This window comes from Pleurodeles waltl, chromosome 1_1 (genome assembly GCF_031143425.1).
Source record: "Pleurodeles waltl isolate 20211129_DDA chromosome 1_1, aPleWal1.hap1.20221129, whole genome shotgun sequence".
NCBI classification, from domain to species: domain Eukaryota; kingdom Metazoa; phylum Chordata; class Amphibia; order Caudata; family Salamandridae; genus Pleurodeles; species Pleurodeles waltl.
Genome location: NC_090436.1, coordinates 732,311,493 through 732,334,196, shown reverse-complemented (window position 1 = coordinate 732,334,196; position 22,704 = coordinate 732,311,493). Strand labels below are relative to the sequence as shown.

Below are 22,704 nucleotides of genomic sequence, written 5' to 3'. Positions count from 1 at the left end.
TGTACACCTTGTGTGGAAGGGACATCTGTGATACATACAAAAATGTTATAGCATGCAGAATCTAAAAGCTACATTTATATGTTTAGTTGATAAAACTAAAAGTGATTCCTTTTTCAAACAAAATGTCTGTTACATTGCTTTTGTTACAGTTCATAAAAGTCTTTTACAGTTTATTTCTAAAAAGTCAAAAGTTTTTGGTAAAAAGTCTAAATTGTATGTAATACTTTTCCCAGAATGCATTAGAATGGTGATAATATGCATTGATCATGAAAAATGCTACTGACTTAAAAACATTTTTAAATTACTATCATACCTTACCAGAAATTATTTTATGATTTCACACACCCCTTTGGATGTATTGAGCGGGGTAGAGATATTGATTTCTGAAGGCCCAACTATACTTTAAAGGTTGTTCTCTTCTGTCAACGGAGCTGCAACCAGGGCGGCTCTCTTGACATCAGTGAAGTTTTCCGAGTGAGCACTAGGTTTAAAGTACCCGCATGGAAAACTGTACAGAAAAAAACAAACTCCTATGGCAGCAGTTTGTTTTGTCTGAATGACAAGTAAATGCCCCTGATGAGCTGGGACCTTTGTCCCTGCGGGTGGGGGTTTATTTCCACATGGCATAAACAGGCGGGGAAAACACGTGAACTAGTCCGTTCCTTACCTGCGTATGACAACCGTTACTGTGACCCAAGAGTCCGCTCGGTGTCCTGGGTGAGTGGTCCTCCGCTGGTGGAGTCAATGCATCAGCAGCCACAACTCTCTGTGGCGCGGTGAAAGGGATGGTTTGGCAGGGCAAGAGGACAGACGTTAACAGTCTTAAACCTGTTCCGCCAAACCCTGAATAAGACCGAGTAATACATTTGAAAGGATTATAAAGCACCTGAAAAACTCATAATGGGACAGCAATGAATTTCCTATTACACTTTTTTCCCCTAATCATCTTTACGGATCCCATTTTTCAAATATCTTATCAAACAGGGCTCGATATTAGTTTTATAGCACCCTCCAAAGGGGGGAAAACAAAATAAACACAGAGAACAAGTAGCTCTAAAAGTCATTTTGTACTTGGTTTAATATTTGTTTTCCTTTTGGTATACAATGATCTTGTTTTCCCATAAACAGGTACACCAGACAGACATTCAACGTTCCTTTATAGGCCTTGTGTTAAATTAGGTGTTTTCAGTGAAACAGAGACGGATGCATTTCAAAGATAAAGAGGAAACAAACTGCTCCGAGTGAAACCGTGACCTAGCACGTACACAAAGCTCCCGTCAGGACGCAGAATGGAACAATGCAACATAAATACGCAGGAGTCAGGTGCATGTACGGGCACATTCCGGATGGGGTAATGCTTTTTTTTTTTTTTAAAGTTTGGTGATTATGAAACTGCAGCTGTTGAGGCAAACTGGAGCAAAACGTCCTGCTAACAATGTGTTTGTGCGGCCTGGATTTTGAAAGGCTGGCGCCCCTCCTTATTCCCCCTTGTAACGAGGAGGCCGCTTCTCTTTGAATGCAAGGAGTCCTTCAATTCTGTCTTTTGTTGGAATAACCTAGAATGAAAAAAAAACCACGCTAAGTAACTTTTATTGTAAATCAGATACAATGAGAGACCTTTCCTTGGCTGTTAAGAGCAACAAGTAAACAAATGCACCCAAGGCAGTGCCTTTGATTAGATTATGGAAAGAGCTGTTACATAAATTGATTTACAGTTACTTCAGTTGTGTTATCTCATCAACAATGACCTTCATCCGCCCTTCTTTTGCACAGAATCTTGTTACAGTTTTGCTCAGCTTGTTTGACGATCGCTCAGTACAATCACAAGCACATTTGTTTTCGCCAGCTAACTAATTCAGCATATATTACAACAAACCCTGCACAACATGCAAATCTACAAACTGCTAAACTGTAATGATGTCTCTAGTTCACTGGTTTAGAGTGCTACGAGCGCAGAACCTCCCTCATACAGTGGCGTACCGTGGGTTGTCAGCACCCGGGGCAAGGCAAGTAATTTGCGCCCCCTAACCCGGGGCAAGGCAAGTAATTTGCGCCCCCTAACCCGTGGATTTAGTCTCTTCCAAGATGTTGCGCCCGGTGCGGCCGTCCCCCCCTGCATCCCCCACGCTACGCCACTGCCCTCATATGAATTATTTCAGCTACTACTACTGAAGCATTGGAAACGCATGCTGAACACGGGTCAGTTTTCACAATAGCTGAATAGCATCGGGGAACAGTGGTATAGGAGTGAGTGGACGCTTTTAGAAAGTGTGAATTATATATCTGGCTGGCAGTGGCGGCTGGTAATTTTAGGAGGGAGGGAGGCGGGCAGCACACTCACACTCATTCATTCACACATGCACGCACATCCATTCACAACACTCAACAACATTCAAACATACACGCATGCACCAAACATTCATTTAAAAACACACACACTTACCTTCAGCCTCGGAGGTCCCAGGAGGGTTCGGATTGCTGCCTTCCCTCACTGGCTGGGGTCAGTGAGACGAGGTGTCACTGATTGGCACTCGCCCTGGGCGCTTCAGGGCTTAAACCTGAAGCAGCCAGGTCAAAGTCAATGGGTGACGCTTCCCCTTGTCACCGAGGGGGAGGGCCTCGAGGCACCTTTGCTGAGCTGAAGAGGTCACGCCCGTAAGAGCTGTGACTTCTTCAGCCCAGCAAAGTTCAGCTCAGGCAGCCAGGAGTCTGTGCAAATCATGCCTCTCTCACTCCTGGCTGCCTGATCTGAACATGAGGAGTGAGTGGGTATTTTCTCGGGCATAACTGTTTCAGAATGTGTTTGCCTATAAAGGACCATGATTTCCAAAAGAATGAATTGCCAACAATCTTGAATAGCAAGTATTTTTCTAAAGAGAAATCAGGATGGAGGGCTTTATTGGGAAGTCTAGGAGTTTATCTAGTTTCAATAAGGCCAGTTTAGTATTTCAAAATATGTGTTTGGCTGGGAGAGGGGGTTTAATTTTAGTGGGCAATAACATGATGGGGTGGATGGCTTCCAGAACTGCTTGTTCCACCAAGAGCCAGCCTGGAGTGTATTCAGGTGTCAGAAAGAAACACATGTATCCCTGTTTCCCAAGGAAAGCAGTTCGGTCATTTCTACAATTTGCTAGATTTGGTGGTCATTCATGAAACCTACTTGTGATCCACTAGTTTTGGCAGAAGTGGCTCTAGTCTTTTGATCAAGATCTTGGTATAAATCTTAGCCTCCTGATTAATTGATGAAACAGGCCTGCAGTTCTTTGCTAGAGTAAGGACTTTACTGTCCTTTGGAATAACTACAATAGTAGCTTCACTTTTGGTGCCCGTGACAGAGCCAGAGCCTGCAAAATGTTGAAATAGCTGTACCAGTGAAGGAATTAGTGAGGGTGCAAATGTTTAATAAAAGTTTGCTCTAAAGCCAAGCTGCCCAGGGGCTTTATGTGATTTGAGTGATTTAATTGATAGCTGTATTTCTTCTGCACTAATGACAAAGATGAGGCTTAATTTATTGTCTTGAGATAGCTGTGGCAGATTCAATGTATCCACATAGGCCTTACAGGATTCAACTGAGGGTTGACAATCATCCCGATATGATTCATAAAGCTTTTTAAACAAGTCTAAAATCCTTTGGGGATTTGTTTGTATATTGTGCAGCTTATCCTTGATGATACTGATAGTTTTTGGTTTTATTTGAATTGACTTTGGTATTCATAAAGCGCACAAATGCCTAGAGTTATCTTGGCGCTGACATAATCAGGATATGTGCTTCAGATTCCATCCTCTGTTCGTCACGTAAAGATGCAGGCACTGGAATGTATTGATCCAGACTCCTGCCTTCTCATGCAGCAGTCTATTGTATTCATATTTTTTTGTTTGTTAAGAGTGTGAGGGTGGAAGCATCAGCATTCAATATGTGGAGTGCTTCAAGCGTCTTGATTTCACATTCTAAGCTGCACATCTTATTGATATGTTCTTTGTTCAATTTTGCCTGAATATCTATCAGTGTGCCACTGATTGTTGTTTAAACACATCACAAATTGTGGGTTGGAAATTTTGTGTGTCTTATTTTCTTTGATATAATTAAGGATAGTTGTTTCTATATGTGTTCTAGATATGCTGTCTTTGATCATTTCGTGACTGAAACACCACATGCTGTTTTTTGGACTGGCATTAGGTCCCATAATCATCAAGGATATGCATGAGTGGTCAGATTTGAATCTAGGGAGAATGTCTGTTTGATCAATAAGTTGGATGAAGGTGCCCGAGATGAGAAGGTAGCAAATTCTCAAGTATTAAGTACACGGATGTGAGATGAAGGTATCTTTGGCATTTGGATGTTGTAGACTCAAACAATCTTTTAAATTAAATCTAGCACAGAATTTTAGTAAGGCTTTGTGTGATTTTGAAAAGTGTGTGGGGAGTTTTTGATTGTCTGTTCAGAGCTGGATCAATGGGAAGATTAAAATCTCCACCTACTATCATCATCTAATTTCCTGGAATATTTTTTAAGGTGTCAGCTAAGGAATTCCAAAATTTGGGAACATCAGCATTTGGACCATATAAATTAATGAGGTGGATAGCTTTTCCATTTTGACAGAGTTTTGTGATCGCTACCCTACTCCCAGTGTCAGTGGTGTGAGATATTAATCTCAGGTTTCATTTTCTTGAGATTGTCATCATGACCCCATTCTTTTTATTCAGAGCAGGGGAACAAATGACTTTGCTTGTCCATTTATAATTAATGGAAAGAGCTTCTTTCAGGTCAGTTTCAGTCTCTTATAGTAATATAACATCAGCCTTAACTTTAAACGGAAAGTTCTCAATTTTATTTATACTTTACGGGATGGTTAAGTCCCTTAACATTCAGTGAGACTATCTTCAAACTGTTGGTGATGTTTGGTTTAGGCATCCTGAGAGACTAATTGGTTGGTGAGACCTAGTGTGTCAGAGTTACTGAACTGTAATGATAGCGGGGACACAATTCCTAACACCTGGAAAGGGGCCAAAATAATCCCCATTTACAAAAAGGGCGACGTGAGCTTCCCTGCAAACTACAGACCAATTAGCCTTATTGACAACCTTCAGAAAATCTTTGCCAAACAGCTCTTGGACAGGCTATTGGACTGGGCACAAGACTGGGCTATCCCCGCTTCAGGCGGACTTTCACCCAAAAACCAGCACAGTGGACCAGGTTTTTAGGCTGACCCTCCTATATTAAAAATATGTAGTCCTGGCGAAGCAAAACTTATATGTTGTTTTTGTGGATCTTCGGCCTGCCTTCGACATGGTCCCCAGAGAAAAGCTATGGGATGTTCTGCACAGAATAGGTACCCATGCCAACATGATTTATTTACTACAACAGTTGCATGAGAACACATATGCCCAGGTGAGACGGGGTAGTCTGGGAGAATTAACTGACCATATAGCCATTCAGCGGGGGGGGGGGGTTCGCCCAGGATGTGTTCTTGCACCAACTCTATTTATAAATGAGGTGGGGCATGCTGTGTCCTCCTGTCAAAATTACACCCCCTCCCTTAACGCGCAGAAAATTCCCATATTACTTTTTGAAGATGACTCCCTTCTCATCTCTAAAACCCCTATGGGTCTTCAGAATCTTGTCGACAGGTTCAATGCTTTCTGTGTAGACTATGGGCTGGAACTCAATGCTAGTAAAACCAAACTGATGGTACTTAGTTCAGGACCAGTTAGGAGATGTACCATTACTCTAGACGGGCCCTCTTAAGTAAGGTTTGCTCAATAGATTATTTGGAGTAAGAATTACAAACAACTTACGTTGGGAGGATAGGATCAGTAAAAGTGTATCACTTCTTCAGCATAGGTCAGGTGCCATTCTGCGCTTTTAAAAAAGCACTGCCACGTAAGCTGTCTCTCCGGCTATTACAATCTATCTGGCAAAAGCGCAGAGTTCTGAGGCCTATGGTGCTGAGGTGTGGGGCTTTTCTAACACTAACAAATTGTCTGTGGGTGAAAACAACATCGCCAGAGCCCTACTTGCGTGTCCACGTAGTACACCCTTGATTCTGGTGTTTCTGGATCTTGGGCTTAATCGCATCTCTGATGTGATAGCTCCGAGACCCTTACTATTTTGGGTAAGGACCTGGACCTCACCAGAGCTCACCATTTACAGGGACTCCCTCCTTGACATTCTAAATAGACCTAACGCAGTGTCCATCCCATGGCTCAGGCATGTGTCAAAATGGTTTCGCACCCTGGGACTTGGGAACTACTGAGAGAACCTTCAGAATCTAGGAAACGCCCAGAAACAACTTCTGAAATCTGCCTATTGGTCCTTTGTCAGAAATAAATGTCTTTTTTCTACATCATATGGACGACTGACTACTCAATTCCTTGATTTTAAGTGGTATCCCCAATTTGAATTCTATTTAGATTTTATTCCTTACTTATTGGGTAAGAGCTTGAATGCTCGTTTTAGATTCGGGTGTTTACTGCTAATGCCCTTTACTGGTAGCTGGAGACCACTATCGACACCCGACTCATGTCCTGGCTGTAATGATGTCTCTGACTCTGTTGTACATTTTATGTTTTTTTGTCCAGCGTACGCCCTTCCCCGGCGTAAATGATTCGTCCAGTTTTCCGGAATATGGGCATAAGACAATGTAGTTTCGCCCTTAGGATCTTGCCTCAATTTGTGCTGTTGGCAAGTTCCTTGTGGCTGCATGGCACACCCGTACTCGTCTTTTAAAAAATAGTAATCTGTAAATATGTATGCTGCAGGATATGGAATGAGAGTTTTATCTTACTATAACTGTTGATTAATGTTTTTTAACTTTCTTTTTTTTTTTTTAATCAAGTATGTAATTTTTGGATTGTTGTGGTTTTATGCTTTGATGGTTATTTATGACCGAATAAAGCTTGTGTTGATTGGATTGAGAGGGGGACACAGTGTGCCATTAAAAGTGCTTGGAATACATCTCGGTACATAAGGTATAGATAAGGCTGATGGATATTGAAATGGGACAGAATCTGAGTAACCTGGTAAGCAAGTGTGTGTGATATGAACCATAAGTCGAGGTTTGCATAATCCATAATTCAACCTGGAGAAGGAAGAAACTAAAGGTAACTAATAAACATGAAATAAGAAATAAATAAAACCCCATCCAAAGACACCCCTACACCTCCCAATCCCTCCCTCCAACCCAACTCACCAATAACAGGGAAATTGGAGAGGACGACAGAGAGACGTCACTCAATGGCTCTGAGACCAATGAATAGTACTGACTTGTGAATTAAACAAGGATAAACTTAAGTCATAAATGACCTATGCATGAGAAACACTCTTAATCAAAAGGATATGCATATAATTGAGCGAGTATATTAAGGAGCAAATGTCCAGCGTCAAGTCCCCTAAAACAGAGTAATAATGAGTATGCCTCTTTGCATCATTACAAATGTGGGAGGTAACATGTAATGATAAGAAGCAACATATACTTAAGGACTTATCATAGTGAATACATGTTGTGAGACTTTAGCAATCTGACTGGCAACAAGCTTGGACTACACACAATTGCAACATATTCAAGTAGTCTTAAACATACTTTAAGAAGTAACAGCTGAAAACAAATACTGGCAAGGGCAATCAATGTTGACACTCACTGCCATTAACAGTAAAACAAATGTTTTCAAGAACAGACATGGAAACTGCTCAATGACTTATCTATGGTCGAACGGGAAATCACAGATATGTGAAGCAGTTCCACAAGGCACATATATGTGGATTGCATAGTAAGCTGTTCACAGAATTAGTGTTTTCTTTTGCTAGAGCTGGGAAACTGGTCCTCCATTTCATGGTCTTCCCACTTATCCAGAAAAGTTGTGAGGTACTTAGCATTAACATAGACATGCTGTTTGTCATCAACGAATATTCTGAATCTTGCTGGTCCATTAAATTAAAACTGCAAGGTCAGTTTTTTTAGATGAGGTCGAAGAGCCAGGAATCTTTTCCTACTGTCAACAGTAGATTTTGAATAGTCCTGTAAAATGCGTATTTTTCAGCCACTCCAAAGGAAATGGTCATGCTTGCGCCTATAGTTGAGGATCAAATCTGTGTGTTGAAAGTGTAAGGGCTTACAGATGATCTGTCTCATGATTGATTCGTTTGCAGGCTTAAATGAGGGTAAGGAAAGCACACATTTAAGTTCAAAATATTTGGCGAAGAAGAGACTGCTAACTTGTGGAAGTAAATTTTTCCAAAAAGGAAACACATGAGACTTAAGAGGCTTCTGTTGACCCAGGAATGACAAATATTTGTAGATTCCCTCTTTGGTTTCAGTCTTCCAAGTCTGATCCTTCTTTATGGAGAGTTTTCGTACACTGGAGCGTTTTAAATTCTTTCTCTCTACTAAATGACAGGTCTTCCACAACACAAATCCATTGTTCTGTAGCAGACAGCCTGTTCCTGATATTGCTGATGTCTGCCTTTATGACATTCAACTCAAGCTGCATTGCATCCTTATTACTTATTGTTGATTTGTGAAGATCATGGACCTCAGCTAGTTTGTTTAGTATCATGTCCATAGTAGCATTACTGTCTGTTTTCCCTTTAATCAGCAGATCCGGATACAGAGGTTCAGCCTTGGAGCGTTAGAGGGATGATTTAGATTGTTTTATGGTCATGGTCAAAGCACCAATAATGCTATGTGGGACAGGAGACTCTGAGCCGCCCAGTGGGAAACTCAAGGGCCTATTAGAGTATGATGGGTTGTGATAGCCAGTACCCTCTTACAACGTCTTTTGTTGTGGCCCACCACGCCAAAATACACCCACTTAAGAAGAGGTTAATGTGGCAAACTGTGACTGAGGATATGTGGGGGGCCTCTTGGTCGAATATCTTGGGGCTACCTTGGTGTATCTGTGATGGCATAATATGAATGCAGTGTCACTAACCCAACCAGTAACAGAAAGACACACTCTGAAGCCACTTCACGTCAACTTGAGTTGCCAACAACTGAAGCCCAGAGCTGGTGTAGCACGCTCCCAGTTGTCATTACGCAAGTGATATGTGACTAAGGTGAGCCCTCAAAATATAGGTATACAGCTGTTGGACTGGCATAACTTGTCAGCATCTGGAGTCGGAGGACAGGATACAAGTAAAGGAGCTCAGCGGAGCCCAGCACTTTCAGCTACTGCTTTCCGAGCACTTGAATCAATAGGTTAAAAGTAGGGGCTACCGCCACATTACCGAGAATGGGGAGAGGCAGGATGCTGCTAGGCTACACTGGTCGTCAGCACCATTTTGGAGTCAGGCGTGATGGCGATTCATTACAAGACAATACCATCGGGGCAGTGCAGCAAAGCAGGCAGGTGGAATGCAGGTATTAGCGCTGCAGCATAAAGGAAGAAAACAGCTTGCCTGAGTCAGAGTCATGGTGGAGTTATGAGCCCTTCGGTGTTGCAGACAAATTCAGAGCATTAAAAAGGGTGGCAGCCATTTTGAGATACAGTTCAGCCACTCTCATCAGACTACTCCGGGCCAAAAATACAGCCTAGGCTCAATCCATTACATCCTCAGAACGTCGCTTCAAGTCTATCGATCAAACACTATTGTGGTATGTCATTTCTGACCATTTTGGTGTGATATTTGTTGACAAAATCGCCATCTTTGGTGCGTGCAGTCAGGAGCGACAGAATCAGGCTACCATCCACCTCACCGTTGAAGCCATGCCCACCTACAACTTGTCGTTTTTAACAAATGCCCCATTAAATATAAAGGTCACAGTCTTAACATTGTCTTGGTTGGAGACTTGAAACTCAGTATCTATAGTTCACCCTTCTTAGGAGGTTTGACCACTTTGTTGTACAACTTCAACTAGATGCAGAGCAAAAACGTCGGCAGTCCACATCTGCCACCATACAAAAATGGAATTTTCAGAAATATAAAACAAGATTTAGCAAAAGCTAATGACAGCCTACATCGATAATTAATGTCTACCAACATTTTTTATAATTCACTTCACATTATTTGAGTGGTATATACTAAAGTAGAGCCGAACAAGGTAAACCAATTTAGAAAGTCTTTCAACCCTCGTGTACATTTATTCTTACAGATCTTACAATGGAGGAAAAGAAAATGGCAAGCTGACAATTTGTTAAATCAGCCTCTGTTTTGTTTTGAGGAAAAAAAGACAATTTAAGTTAAAGGGTTGAAATGCAAATAATCAACAATAAGGACTGTTTAACATCTTCAATCATTTATTACCCTGTTGTGGATGGTACATGTCTTTATTCATCAATGGAAGGACCAGAATAATTAAATGCCCTGTTTATTTATAAAATTCAGGACATACAACTTTCAATAGACAGAAAGTAGAAATATTATAATAGAACATGTACTTCTATTGCATTCAGCAACACAGAAATGCAGAAAAACGAAATGCTGTCCATCCAGCACTAGCAGCCTAACACATGACCACTGCTCTGGTCCCTATGTCATGGAGATGATAAACCAATAGCTGCTAGGGTTGGTATCAACTAGGTGTAAGAAATATGTATTAGGCACTGCAATAAAATGAAATCCTTTGATTCTAAAGTTCTGCAAAACATTTGTTCTATAGCCAAGTTACCACAGATCTCTAAGGTCCTCGAAAGTATTGTTGCAGCTCAGTTTGAAGTCTATTTCTAAAACCATCAGTAAGTCACCAGTTTGGTTTCCACCGATAACATGAAACAGGCATTTGTAATGCAATGGGTCTCGCGTTTGCTCAAATTAAAGCTATTGGCGTTGTAAACTCCTAACCAGACCTTTCTTGCCACATAAACTGAAAAGTAAAAGTAAAACGGTTTCACATAACTAATAGGACTTTTCTTGCCACATAAAATTAAAATAAAAAGTAAAAACAGTTTCACATAAGCAAGCCGACGGCCGCCATTAGTGCGAAACAGACACACAAAAGGAAACAGAATTTCGCTTGTAATGAAACGTATCAGCAAAAGTGCAATTATACATGTAACTGGCAAAAGTGCAATTATCCATGTAACCGGCTAAAGGGCAAATATCCATGTAACATGGTCAATGTCATGCAAAGCGCTTGACTACTGCCCAGCGAGATTGCGCTGCCTAGAAAATTAAGAGAAAAAGTAGTCCAGAAACCATATGGAAAACATGGAGCCTCGTATGTTTTCAGTAGTTGGCCGGTGCGCTCGAGGAGGGTTAAACACCGAAAAAGGCATGACGTATGCATGCCTTTTACTAATGTAATCAAGCGAATTTGAAAAGGCAAGGCCTCGACCCAACCAAGCTGATAGGCGTGACATGGGCATGGTTAAAAGCCCCCAGAGAGATTACACCAGGGACAGAGCACTTTGCGCGCTCAACCCTAAAAAGGTTTTGGTGTTACTGCTACATAATGTCCTGATTGCATTACAGCTTACATTACAGGACCTTTAAGTGGTATTTGTTATAGTGGACCTTAGCTCATGCCTAACTGCTTGAGGACCAAAGTCAGTATGACCAAAATGGCAAGCAAGTTGCTTGATGAATTTCTTTCAGGACAGACAGAGAGGTGCTCATTACGACTTTGGCGGTCTTTTCAAAAGACAGCTGAAGCTGTGGATGCCAAAAGACCATCAGTGCTGGCACTCAGAAGACCACCCTATTACGATGTTGTGCTGATTTCTGCCTGATTTCGGGCAGAAATCCGACACCGCTGGGCTGGCCGATGTTGTAATACAGGCGCTTTCCAACTCCGGTACTGACACGCCAACAGGACACCGCCCGCCGTAAGACGATCCGTAATATGGCCTGGCGGTTTCCTGCACGACGGTGCAGTGCCGGCAGTGGAAATCACCAGGACCCATCCCCTCCCATGCAGCCACTTCGTCAAAGCAGGTAAGTGATCTTCTGAAAAGGGTGGGGGTTGGCAGGGGTGTTGTGTGAATGTGTGTGGTGCCTGCATGTGTGTATGATTGCGGAGGGGGGCTGTGTGTGTGTTTGTGAGTGCGTGTATGCTGAGAGGGGGAAGGGAGGTGTTGTGTGTGTGTGTGTGAGTGCATGTATGTTTGTGTGAATGCAGAGGGGTTAAAGAGGATGTCAGTTTGAGTGCATACATGCATGTGTATGTGTCTGAGTGCAATGCTTGGGTGAGTGAGGGTTTTTGAATGTAGGTGTGTGGATGTGTCTGCCAGCGACCGGAATGAAGATTCCAGTCACCGGGTGCATGACCGCCAACATTTTTGTGGGGGTGCGTCTGCCACGAAAATTTGGAGGTCTGCTGAGTCGTAATACTGATGGCAGTATTAAAGCTACCACCGGGCTGGAGGTACTCTCCTTCTGCCCAGCGGTCTGTCTGAACTGGCGGTACGGGCGGCGTTTCGGCGGTCTGGCTTCAGCCAAACCGCCAAAGTCATAATATGGCGGTCTTTACCGCTGGTCTGGCGACAGTAAGACCGCCACCGTGAGTCTGGCGGTACAAGGACCACCAGACTCTTAATGAGAGCCAGAGTGTCAAAACAGACCACACTCATTTCACTAAAGTCAAAGTGGTATGATGTCCCTCATGGATGTCTGCACTCAATGCTTTTGTTTAATATCTTTAGTAAACAGATTTTCAAAATCATCACATTTGAACGTATACAATTTCATTCTTATGAAGATGGCTCACAGATGTATCTGAGTGCCAATAGCCCACAGGACCATGTTGCTGTCCTAAATGATTGAAAGATTAAAAGTGGCCATGTGTATAAGTAACAGCAGCCTAAAGCTTAAACGAACTAAAAGAGGTGTACCTACGTAATTCTGCTTGCTTCTAGTCACAAAATGTTGGTAAAAACGTGTGACCTCAATATCCAGAGCTTTAAGCCTTTAGGAATTCTGATTCAACTTAAACAAGCTGGTATCAAAGAAAGTGGTATCATATGCCTTTCGCCAGTTTGCTCATCTACTCTGTGTTAGACCTTTTAAGTGATTATATGTCGGAACCACGAGTGTTTCAAGCACCCATGGCTCAACAACGAGGTCGGAACAACAACCTCATTCTTATCACTAATGCCTTTACCACGAATGCGTTTAAAACGATTTTCCATTGTAAACGCATTACTGGTAAAGGCATTAGTGATCAGCATGCACGGTTCCAGCATGCTTCCCCCCTAACCCCCCACCGCCAAAAATTATCGTGACCCCCCCATCCCCACAACTACCCCGCACCCCCAAAATTACCACAACCCCAACCCCCCCCTAAAACCTAAACACCCTAACCCCCAACCCACCCCTTAAACCTAAACCCTGACCCCCCAAACCCTAATCACCCTGTGCCACCCAGCCCACACCCCCCCCCCCCCAAACAAAAAAAAAACAGCCCTGGTCCAAGCCCAACTTATCTCCTCCTTCACCGCGTTGACTCCGACTCCCTTCTTCTGTACCTTAACCACGCATGTACATGGTTCAGACATGCATAATTAAGATATGAAAACCAGGAAGTCGTGGAAAACGAAAGCGTTGTTTCGCTTTCGTTTTTCACAACTTCGTGGTTTCATAGTTGTGGTTCCAGGGGTTTCCCCTTTTAAGTAAGTGACTGTCTGAGTTGCCCTTTAAAAATCAGATAGTAAGCAGCAAGAAAAAACAATTAGCGGTAAGACTACAGTAAATCGTGCTAAATTTGTGTGTTTCCATAGAATTAAAACTCACATAAATGCTGCCTCTGGTAAAAAGTTCACCTTTAAACCAGGACTTCCGATTTGGAGGTACAATGAAGGTCAAAGACCTTCCTATCTTCAAGTGAAAATCACACTGCATACTCTCAGGTCAAGTAAAAACTCTGCCTGTTATACGGTGGTCTCTCCTCTGTTAGACACGAGTCATATGATCAATCATCCGTATCAATCTAGAACTCTTTTGCTAGCAGATGTTATAAACAAAATATTACTTAGAAGTGTCATGAATCCATAAAATCTTTCTATTAAAAACATTAGATGCTGATGATGGCTCTTCTCCGCATTAACTTTAACTTTGCTGTTAAAAAAAAGCAATAATGATGTCAATGCTGTAAAGATTGTTGCTACAATTAGTTCTACTGTTCTAATTGTAATTTGGGTTTCTTGGAGGGGGTTCCCAGGACTAAATATTACTTCTTAAATAAACTGCGGCAACTAGCATGAACAAATCAAACGTTGAGGGTCCTGCTTCTCTGCTACCAGTGCGCGCACATAGTCAGTAACAGGGATCTTCAGCAGCCACATTGGTCTTGCAAAAGAGAAAAGTGTTCAAGGTCACCAGAGATAAGCTATGATGGCCAGCTACTGCACAAGGCTGAACAAAAGCTTCAAGACCTGACAGTAGAATAGTAGCTACAAAGTGAAGAAATCATTACTTACCTACAGTAACAACATTTCTGATGGAAGGTATATTTTCCCATAGACGCCTCCACTTATGAATATCTCTACGAACCAGACTGAATACAGAAAGGTTTTCACCAGCAACAGCTCTGTGTCATCATTCAGATTTAGACGTGATTCTCTCTGCCTAGTATTTAATGACAACACATGAAAAACCACAGCATGTGGGGGGGGGGGGCATACGTTCTTGGTAGCTTTGCTGTGCTCCATTACAGCATGCAGAGAACCCTGAGAGACTCTCAGTGCCATATATGATATGCTATCTCAACTTATCTTATTAATACCTGTATTAACTCATCAGGGGAGGAGAGATGGTGGAGAGGAATATGTAGTAAGATATACTATCCTACAGAAATAACATTACTGAATGTAAGTACATTTTTCTTCTAATTAATACCTCTTCTTGCAGATTCCACATCATATAAGTTAGTCCCACAGTAACACCTCCTTGAAGACTGACTGAGTAGTGTCAAATCACAATGCATGTCATGTAACACAAGCCAGGCAAAGTGCCTGTCATTGTGTTTCTGACATGTGAAGTAATAATGCTTGACAAAAGCATGCAAGGAAGAGCTTCTCAAATGTGTGTTAGCGAGACTAACTGGAAGCCCAGAAGATCTCTGGAGAGAGCCGAAGAAGGTTCATTAGCCTTCGTGGAGTGTCGCAGGAATGCCAGTTGGAGCTTTCTTCCTGAACATGACACAGCAAATCTTAATGAAGTGTGTAGCCTAGTCGAAAATTATTTACCTGGTTTCCGCCTTGTCATTTCTTGTTCAAGCAAAGTCGAGGCACAGCTGATCATCCACTCTGTCCTGATGTGGGCGGTCAATGTAACACGAAGTCACAAGCATAGGATCCACTGAATGGAGTCCCTCCTACGCTTTAGTAAGATGCAGAGGAGGGAACAATGATTAAAAAGTAAGTAAGGACTAGCTTATGGAAGAAAGAGCTACCATTTTTATTAGGAAGGAAAGAAGGTGCAAAGAACAAGACTCAGAGAGCTTGGAGTCCCCAGCATTTATGGAGCAATAAGGAAAAAGCTTTTCAGGGTCATAAATCGAACTGGGTGACTGTGCATTACATTGGAAGGAGATGCTACAAGGAATCATAACACAAGATTCAAATACCAATGTGGGGGGATAAATGAAGTGGAATGAAATTATGAGAGCAAACCTTTAAGAAAGTTCCCAACCAGCGGTGACTTAAACAAAGAAGGCCTGCCTGGAAGACAAATGACGGTGAACAGAGCAGTCAAAAAACCCTTTATAGTAGCCTATGAAAGGCTAGATTGGTGAAGTGGCGAACACTGAAAAGGAACAACTAACGGGGATTCAGGCTTCAGACTCGGACCAGGGAAAATTGTTATTCCAGTGGCACAAACAAGTGGATTTAGTTTGCTTCCTGGCACTCAAGAATTGCCCACAACTTCTGGAGGCATGGAGAATGGCTCTTGTTGGCACTGCTCAATCTTCAGGTGTGTAGCCTCAGTGTCAGAGGACTGGGGCAGAGGACCAGATCACCATGCTGAGAAAGCAGGTCCACCCTGTGTGGAAGAGGAAGTTTGGACTGAGTACTGAGTTCCAAACAATCAGCTGTCAAAACCCTACTTGCCATGTCGGGGGAAGCAGTTGAGCCTAATACTCTCACACCTTCTCTAGGACCTCCAATACAAGCAAAATCAGACAGAAGTCATAAAGCAAGCCCCACAACTAACTGAACCTGAAAGCATACTCAGGAAACTATTGAGTTAAGTGATGGCACAGAATTGAGGATAGTACTTGTTCCGACCCATGGCTTGAAATTCATCTGGAGAAGATTATTACTGCAGGGCGAAGCTCCCTATCATGGTTCTCTATGGAGAGATAACTCAGAGACATTGTTCTCACATTGGGCGGGAAGTAGCCATGTTGCTGGGGCCACCACTACTACTAATGACTTCTAACAAGGGTTCCAGACCTCACATTGCCTTGTCTGTTGATATAGTGGACGATGGTGGCGGTGTAGAGCAGAGCGTGAACGACACTCCCTGAAATGGAAGGTAGGAAAATCTTCATGGTAAGAAGGATTGTTTACAGCTGTGGCACAGTTATGTCCAGGTGTTAATCTAACGTGGATCATATGTCCCAAGCTGTGAAGTTACCAAAATGAGCACCCAGCTCACCGAGGAATGGTCCATAACTACAGTAGTATGCAACTATGGAGGACTGAATGATATCCCATAGGCAGACAGGAGGAGCACATGCCAGGTGCAGATACACAGAACTATAGCTCTGCACCTGAGCCAATAGGCTCATTTGATGCTAGAGAAATGTTTTTTTCTGGCACCACTTAAGGGCTCTCATTACCTTCTGATGTGCAGCACCAACAGGATGCATTAGGCCATCAGGCTTAACAGGTGTATGACTAAAGAAGTGGGATCATGTTCTGATTCAGAAACATCAAAATAATATTGTATATATCTATAATCTACTTATGAAGTGGCAAAGTCTTCAAAAAAGTTGTGTTTAGCATGACGGTCAATCTCTGTTAGGGACAAGATTGGGTTTTTGAGCATCATTCATGAACCTCATGTACTGGGGACAAGTCATGATGTGCTGAGGATGTTCCATGGCTAATGCAGGAGATCCCACTTTCACCAGCCAGGTTTCCAAGTACTGGAATACCTGGATACATGGATTCCTGACCTCCACACACAAGCTGCAGCGCTAGCTAGCACCTGAAAATAGGAGTCCTGGAGGTCCAGGATCATCAGTCAATCCATAGACTAAGGGCCAAGAGGATGAGGAGAACCTGCTCAGGGATAGCATTTACATTTGTCCTGCTAAATTAACTAATTCAAAATATAATTTAAGTAGCAGGGTCCAATACAGGTCTAAGGCCTCTGCCATTCTTGAAAAATAAAATGAGTAAAATACCATGCCCCTTTATTGTAACTGCACAACCCAGCACTAGCAGAGTACTATAACTCTCCAGGCATTCACCATCGAAAAGGCATCTCCATGAGGGTCATTTGGACATCTCCCAAGAAACCAGTGAAGCGCATCCAAGTTTGGTGGTACAGAGTGAAAACCGTGGCCATGGTTCGAGCCATTGTATTTGCAGAATCCCAGCATCAGTCAAGGATCCCTTTAAAAGTGTCCAAGGCTGACCAGATCAATAAGAGGATTTTTCATTTTGTCAGGTAGATTAATAAGAGTCATTCTTGCCACAGGGCTTGGACTTACTGGCCATATAACATTTGCACTGGGAAGGACAAGCTTGCTAGAGGGATACATGTTTGGGCCCAAAGAGATCATCCTCTTCGATTCTTGATGTGGAGGGGCTATAGGAAAAAAATAGGGTTCAACTTTATAGAAAAGGTTTATAGCACTAGCGTCTTTGGAGAAGGATCTGATGATAGCTGGGGGGGTCCATGTTACGAGTCTATTATGTCATGTAATTTTCCTGTGGACATCCACAACAAAGAAGGGTTTCTCCCAGGCAAACAAGATGTGTTCCACATGTGCCTTATTAATTGGTGGCAAAAGTTATGAAGCAGCAGATGAGTGTTGCAGGACTTTATTTACTATGTTAGATGTTGTTTCCATGCTAGGAAAGGTTAATTCCAGTGCCTCAGTTGCTTTTCCAAAACCAAAAACAAATTAAGAGAGTTTGTCGGAAGGCCCAGAATGTTAAGGGATGTCTCCTTCTGGAGATGTGACAAGGCCAAGTGCAATTCCAGGTGTAGACAATTAACTGCACTGTAAGAGAGGCGGAGGTTGTCAGCCTCAGACTTGTGCTCTGTGTAGCTGCAGTTTTTCTGCCTTGGCAAGAGCACCCATATCAGACTGGAACATGCTTCCATCTATGCAAATGTTTAGGTCCTAGGGAGGTATTCTGCTTTAAGTTGTCGACAAAGCAGACACTGACCTTAAACTAGCGCAAGGTGCAGCGCTGGTGAAAGCACCATAGGTGGTGCTGAGTGCTCAGGGGTGGAATGCACAGTCTTCATTGGAAACAGCACCATAGGAGGAGCATGTGGTAGCACCATGTCAAGCGACACTGGAGCTACTGGTATTGCCAAACCTGCTGGATGGCGCTAAGCTACAGAGTGCCCCAGTCTAAGGGGTCATCCTGAATATATCTAGCATAGCTGCCACATGACTTTGGCCTGCACAGGGTCAGCAGGTACAGTCAGGAAATTCTGGATTTATCGTTTTCAAAGTTGGAAGCAGCTGAAACAAAGAGGATGATATCGGTATCAGGAAACAGCATACAGACCATGAATGGTACCAGGACCAGGCACATTTCTTCAACACAGAAGAGGACTTCTCCCTCCTGTTTTTTGTGGGAGGTTCTCTTGGGAGATCGTTCTTTGTTGCGAGATGTATCTAAGAAAGAGAAACACTGCTTTGGTGAGTTAAGGAACAAAAGTCATAGGCAGAGGGGTCATGTTCAGAATATAAAAACCAATAAAGATGTTGCACAAGTTCAATAAGGGTTTAAACTCATAGCACTTGCAACAGATTGTTATGCCTCCAATGGTAGGGAAAAATTTGACATAGTCGCTGTAGAAATATGCAAAGTTTCAGAAGTGAAACTCTGAGAAGAACTCAAGAACCACTTTAAGGTGTGGAAAAATAGAAATAGACACCAGGCTTCTGGTTAGTGTCTTATATGTCTCAATGTCATCACATCCTTGCTAGGGAATCATAGCTGAGGCGAATGGACCCACATGAAATGCTGGTGAACATTCGTCAGGAAAACTTTCCCGGATCCAGTCTGCTGCCTGGGAATATTCATAAGTGAGGAATAATCTGGAAGATGCTTCCATCAAAAACAAGAAGTGTTAAGGCATCAGCTGTGAGACGTCCTGTGGAGTCCCGGGTTCTACTGTTGTGATGAAAATCTACTAAAATGTATGTGCAGCAAAAAGAGAGGTAGAAGATATTCTCTTGAGAGTTAAAACTAAAATTTAGCTTAAAATAATGAAGTTTCATTACAGGACGTCATTTAACTATGGAAACCATTAAAATCAAATAACGGGCTTGCAAATGTGTTGCTGCTCTGGATTCTTAATAAAAAGATGTCATCTTTTCGTCTTCTCCACTTTCTGCACTTGCAAAGTTTGACATGCATGGCTATAGATATCTACTGCACAGTTTTTCCAAAGCATTACAAAAGAACATAATGTGTACACGTGATTCGACATTATTTGCACAAGAATGGCATGTTTGCTTACATCTATCCATTCCTTCCAGTGCCGGTATGCACTGTAGTTTAAGACTTCGAGACTGCTGGTGGACCAAAAACGCATTCTACGAGCTGGGATTCATCACTTGTCACACTGCTCACAGGAAAAGGTCAGAGACAGAAATTTCGCATCTCTTGGTGGGACACTGCGAATCTCTTATTATTTTTGACCTCCTGGCTGCATATGATACAGTGGGCCACAAGCATTAATGGGGCGCTTAAAGAAACTGAAAGGAAAACCCAGGATGGTGCTTCAGCTGTGGCAATGATTCTTAACAAACTGCTTAGGGTAAATTAGTAAATTAAATTTTGATCCTTCACATCATCAATAAAATTCAGCTGATGGAGTCCTGTAGGAATCACCGCTCGCTTCTTATATTAAACAATTACATGAGAACAGTGAAACATGCTAACAAGCTTTGTTGCAAATATTTGCTGATTACGCAAAGTACACATTTACCCGGACAACCTAGAACTTCAGAATAAAAACATTCATGCTTAAAAGAAACAGATGCATCTCTGGTGGAAGGAGACATACCTCCATCTGAACAACACTAAGACAGAAGTCCTCAGAATCATAACTCCACAAGGATGACAAGCTAAAGTTCATGCTGCCACTGAACTAGAAGCTGCTCATGCAGTAGTTCATCTTGGAGTATGGGCTACCACATCAACAGGGTGTTCCGAAATACCAACGTATTCTTCATGTTGTTCCTTTGGCTTCTCCAGCTACTGCTAATGCTTCACTGCATTGAAATAAACAGCCTTTCTATTGCTTAGGCTATCCTACCATAATAGTTGTGGACCAGAGCCCCACAGAAAGACATCCTGAAGCAGCCAAGCAGATGATAAAGCCAAGCTGCCAGATTCTGCCTCAATCTGAAGAAATCGTTTATCATCATGCTGACTCTCCACCAGCCACACTTGCTTCCAGATGCACAAAATTGCATTTCAAGAGTGTTTGCTCTGTATGTAAAGCTTGGAATGGGCGCAAAATACTTTAAATACATAGTTTGTACCTATAAACCCAGCCATAAGTTAAGAACCAGCAAAATAACCATGATACTATGAACCACATCTAAGTGTAAGTCTCATGGGGTACAGTAATCACAGTACTAGCTGCTCACTTTTGAGTCCTTTGTACCCAAATCTCTGATATCGTCGAAATCTGGCAGCTTCTAAGAAAAAAGGTCAAGCAAATCATCTTTATTAACACTTTGTTACTCATCAATGAAAAACACAAGGTACAACCTCCACACCTCCGATAATGGACAGAAATCCAGTGAGCACAGAAAATGACCAGAAGAGCTGGTCAAGAGGATTTTCATTTGCAAAGCGCAAGAATCTTCACGTTCAGCAACATTTTGAACAGCTTAATCCTGTGTATCGGATTTTATCAGGTGCGATAAATGTCGCACCCACCAGAGAGGTCCTGGTAAACGGGGTTTCGAAACGGAAAACCAACTTGAAATCACTCTGGCAGACCAATAGTTCCACTGTTTCTGGAAATGTGCGCCTGGTGTTTTGCTTTTTTCCGAGCCTCTCTGATCTCCTTCCTGGGGAAATCTAGGGCTCACTTACTGTACACTTTGCGCAACCTTTCCCCGTACTGGCCGGGTATTCAGAGAAACAAGTATTGCATGACATCGCAACTGCAATGACCTGCAGTGCTCCAACATTAGGAAGGTTCTACAAGGCCTACGTGCATTACTAGTACAAGGATGATTATGTGGTGCACTCTAAGATGGAACTTTGAGTTTGTCACTTCTAAAACAGAGACTGTACATTACTGTAAACAAATACATTCTGTATACAATGAAAGTGCAATTAACCGAAAATACACAGTGTCCAGCTTAATAAAGAAACTGACAACTCTGTGGCCTTATTTAGCATTCTCGACACTAGCTGGTGCTACCTTCATTTTCGATAAGGTTTACAATGTTATTTTCTAGTGCTGGGCCACTGGAAAAATGCTCGAAAGCTCTGATTTGGTCACACTGCTGTTTTACCACCACATTTTTACAAAAGCAATTTGGCTAAGGGATTTTTTGATCAAAGGAGCGAGAACTGGAGCTGGATATAAAATAAAAATGACTATTATCTTGGTGGTTTCCAATGATAGCTATCCACATTAAACAGAGAGCACTGTGCTGCCATTTATGTTCGATGGTCATTCAAGTCAACTAATTTTTCATGGTTCACATATACTGATTTTTCCTCACACTGACAATAATGGGAACGGCGTTGGCATATACACTTTGCAGCGTTTTTCTTGCGAATCAAATATATGATCATATAGTATTGAAATGCAGGCATCACCGCTTACTTATTTAGGGATTTAGAATGATTCATTGTTAACACAGGGCAGATTTTTACTGAGGAATATACCTGGAAGTGAGGCAAAATTACAGTGACCTGGATCTGAGGGTAGGTAAAAGGATGGATGAGATTCAAAGAGTCAACCAAAGTTATGATCCAACATATTTAGTGCTGGTGATTGGCATAGCTAATAGCACCAGCACCTAGATAATGAGCTCATTCAATTATTGCCCAACAGTATCTAATTTTTGTCATGGTTGAGATACCTATCATTCATCCTGATCCAGTTTTTTATTGGTAAAAGTCAGTCGAACATTATGGTTTATTTCATTAAAATTAATACTATTAATACTTCCATCAACTAGGGAAATGATCAAAACCTCTGATACGAATGAATAATAAACAACATAATGCACCACCCAAAAAGGACACAAAGACCCACATCCATCACTGCAAGTGAGAGAAAGTCTCTCATAAGTATAAAATCTTTATATTATTAACCTGTGTGAACGGGTTTTGTAGGCCCAACTAAACATAGCAATTAAACAGTATTTTGCATTTGAAGCTTTCACAACAAATCTATTTGGCTGAACTGCTAACAAGGACACTTTTCTTTTTTTTCCTTCATTCTTTCCTCCTTGTTAGTTTTGACCCTTTTCAAGTATAACATTTCATGACGCAAATGCTGTACGATAATCTAATAAATGAATAGAGAGAGTTAGAGCTTTGTTTCATGGCCATTCAAACTATGAAAAGAATTACTGCAATGTTAGATTAATCATA

The 22,704-nt window shown here is 42.1% G+C and overlaps 1 protein-coding gene across 1 annotated transcript in view; it reads right to left on the bottom strand.

Moving 5' to 3' along the window:
- Window positions 1–1,060: 1,060 nt before the first annotated feature.
- The window catches only part of AUH (AU RNA binding methylglutaconyl-CoA hydratase), a 711,935-nt gene continuing 690,291 nt past the window's right edge, over window positions 1,061–22,704 (bottom strand). The window contains exon 10 of the mRNA XM_069227411.1: window positions 1,061–1,556. Coding sequence (XP_069083512.1) covers window positions 1,479–1,556 — 78 coding nt within the window. The 3' untranslated portion in view covers window positions 1,061–1,478. The remainder of the gene's footprint in view (window positions 1,557–22,704) is intronic.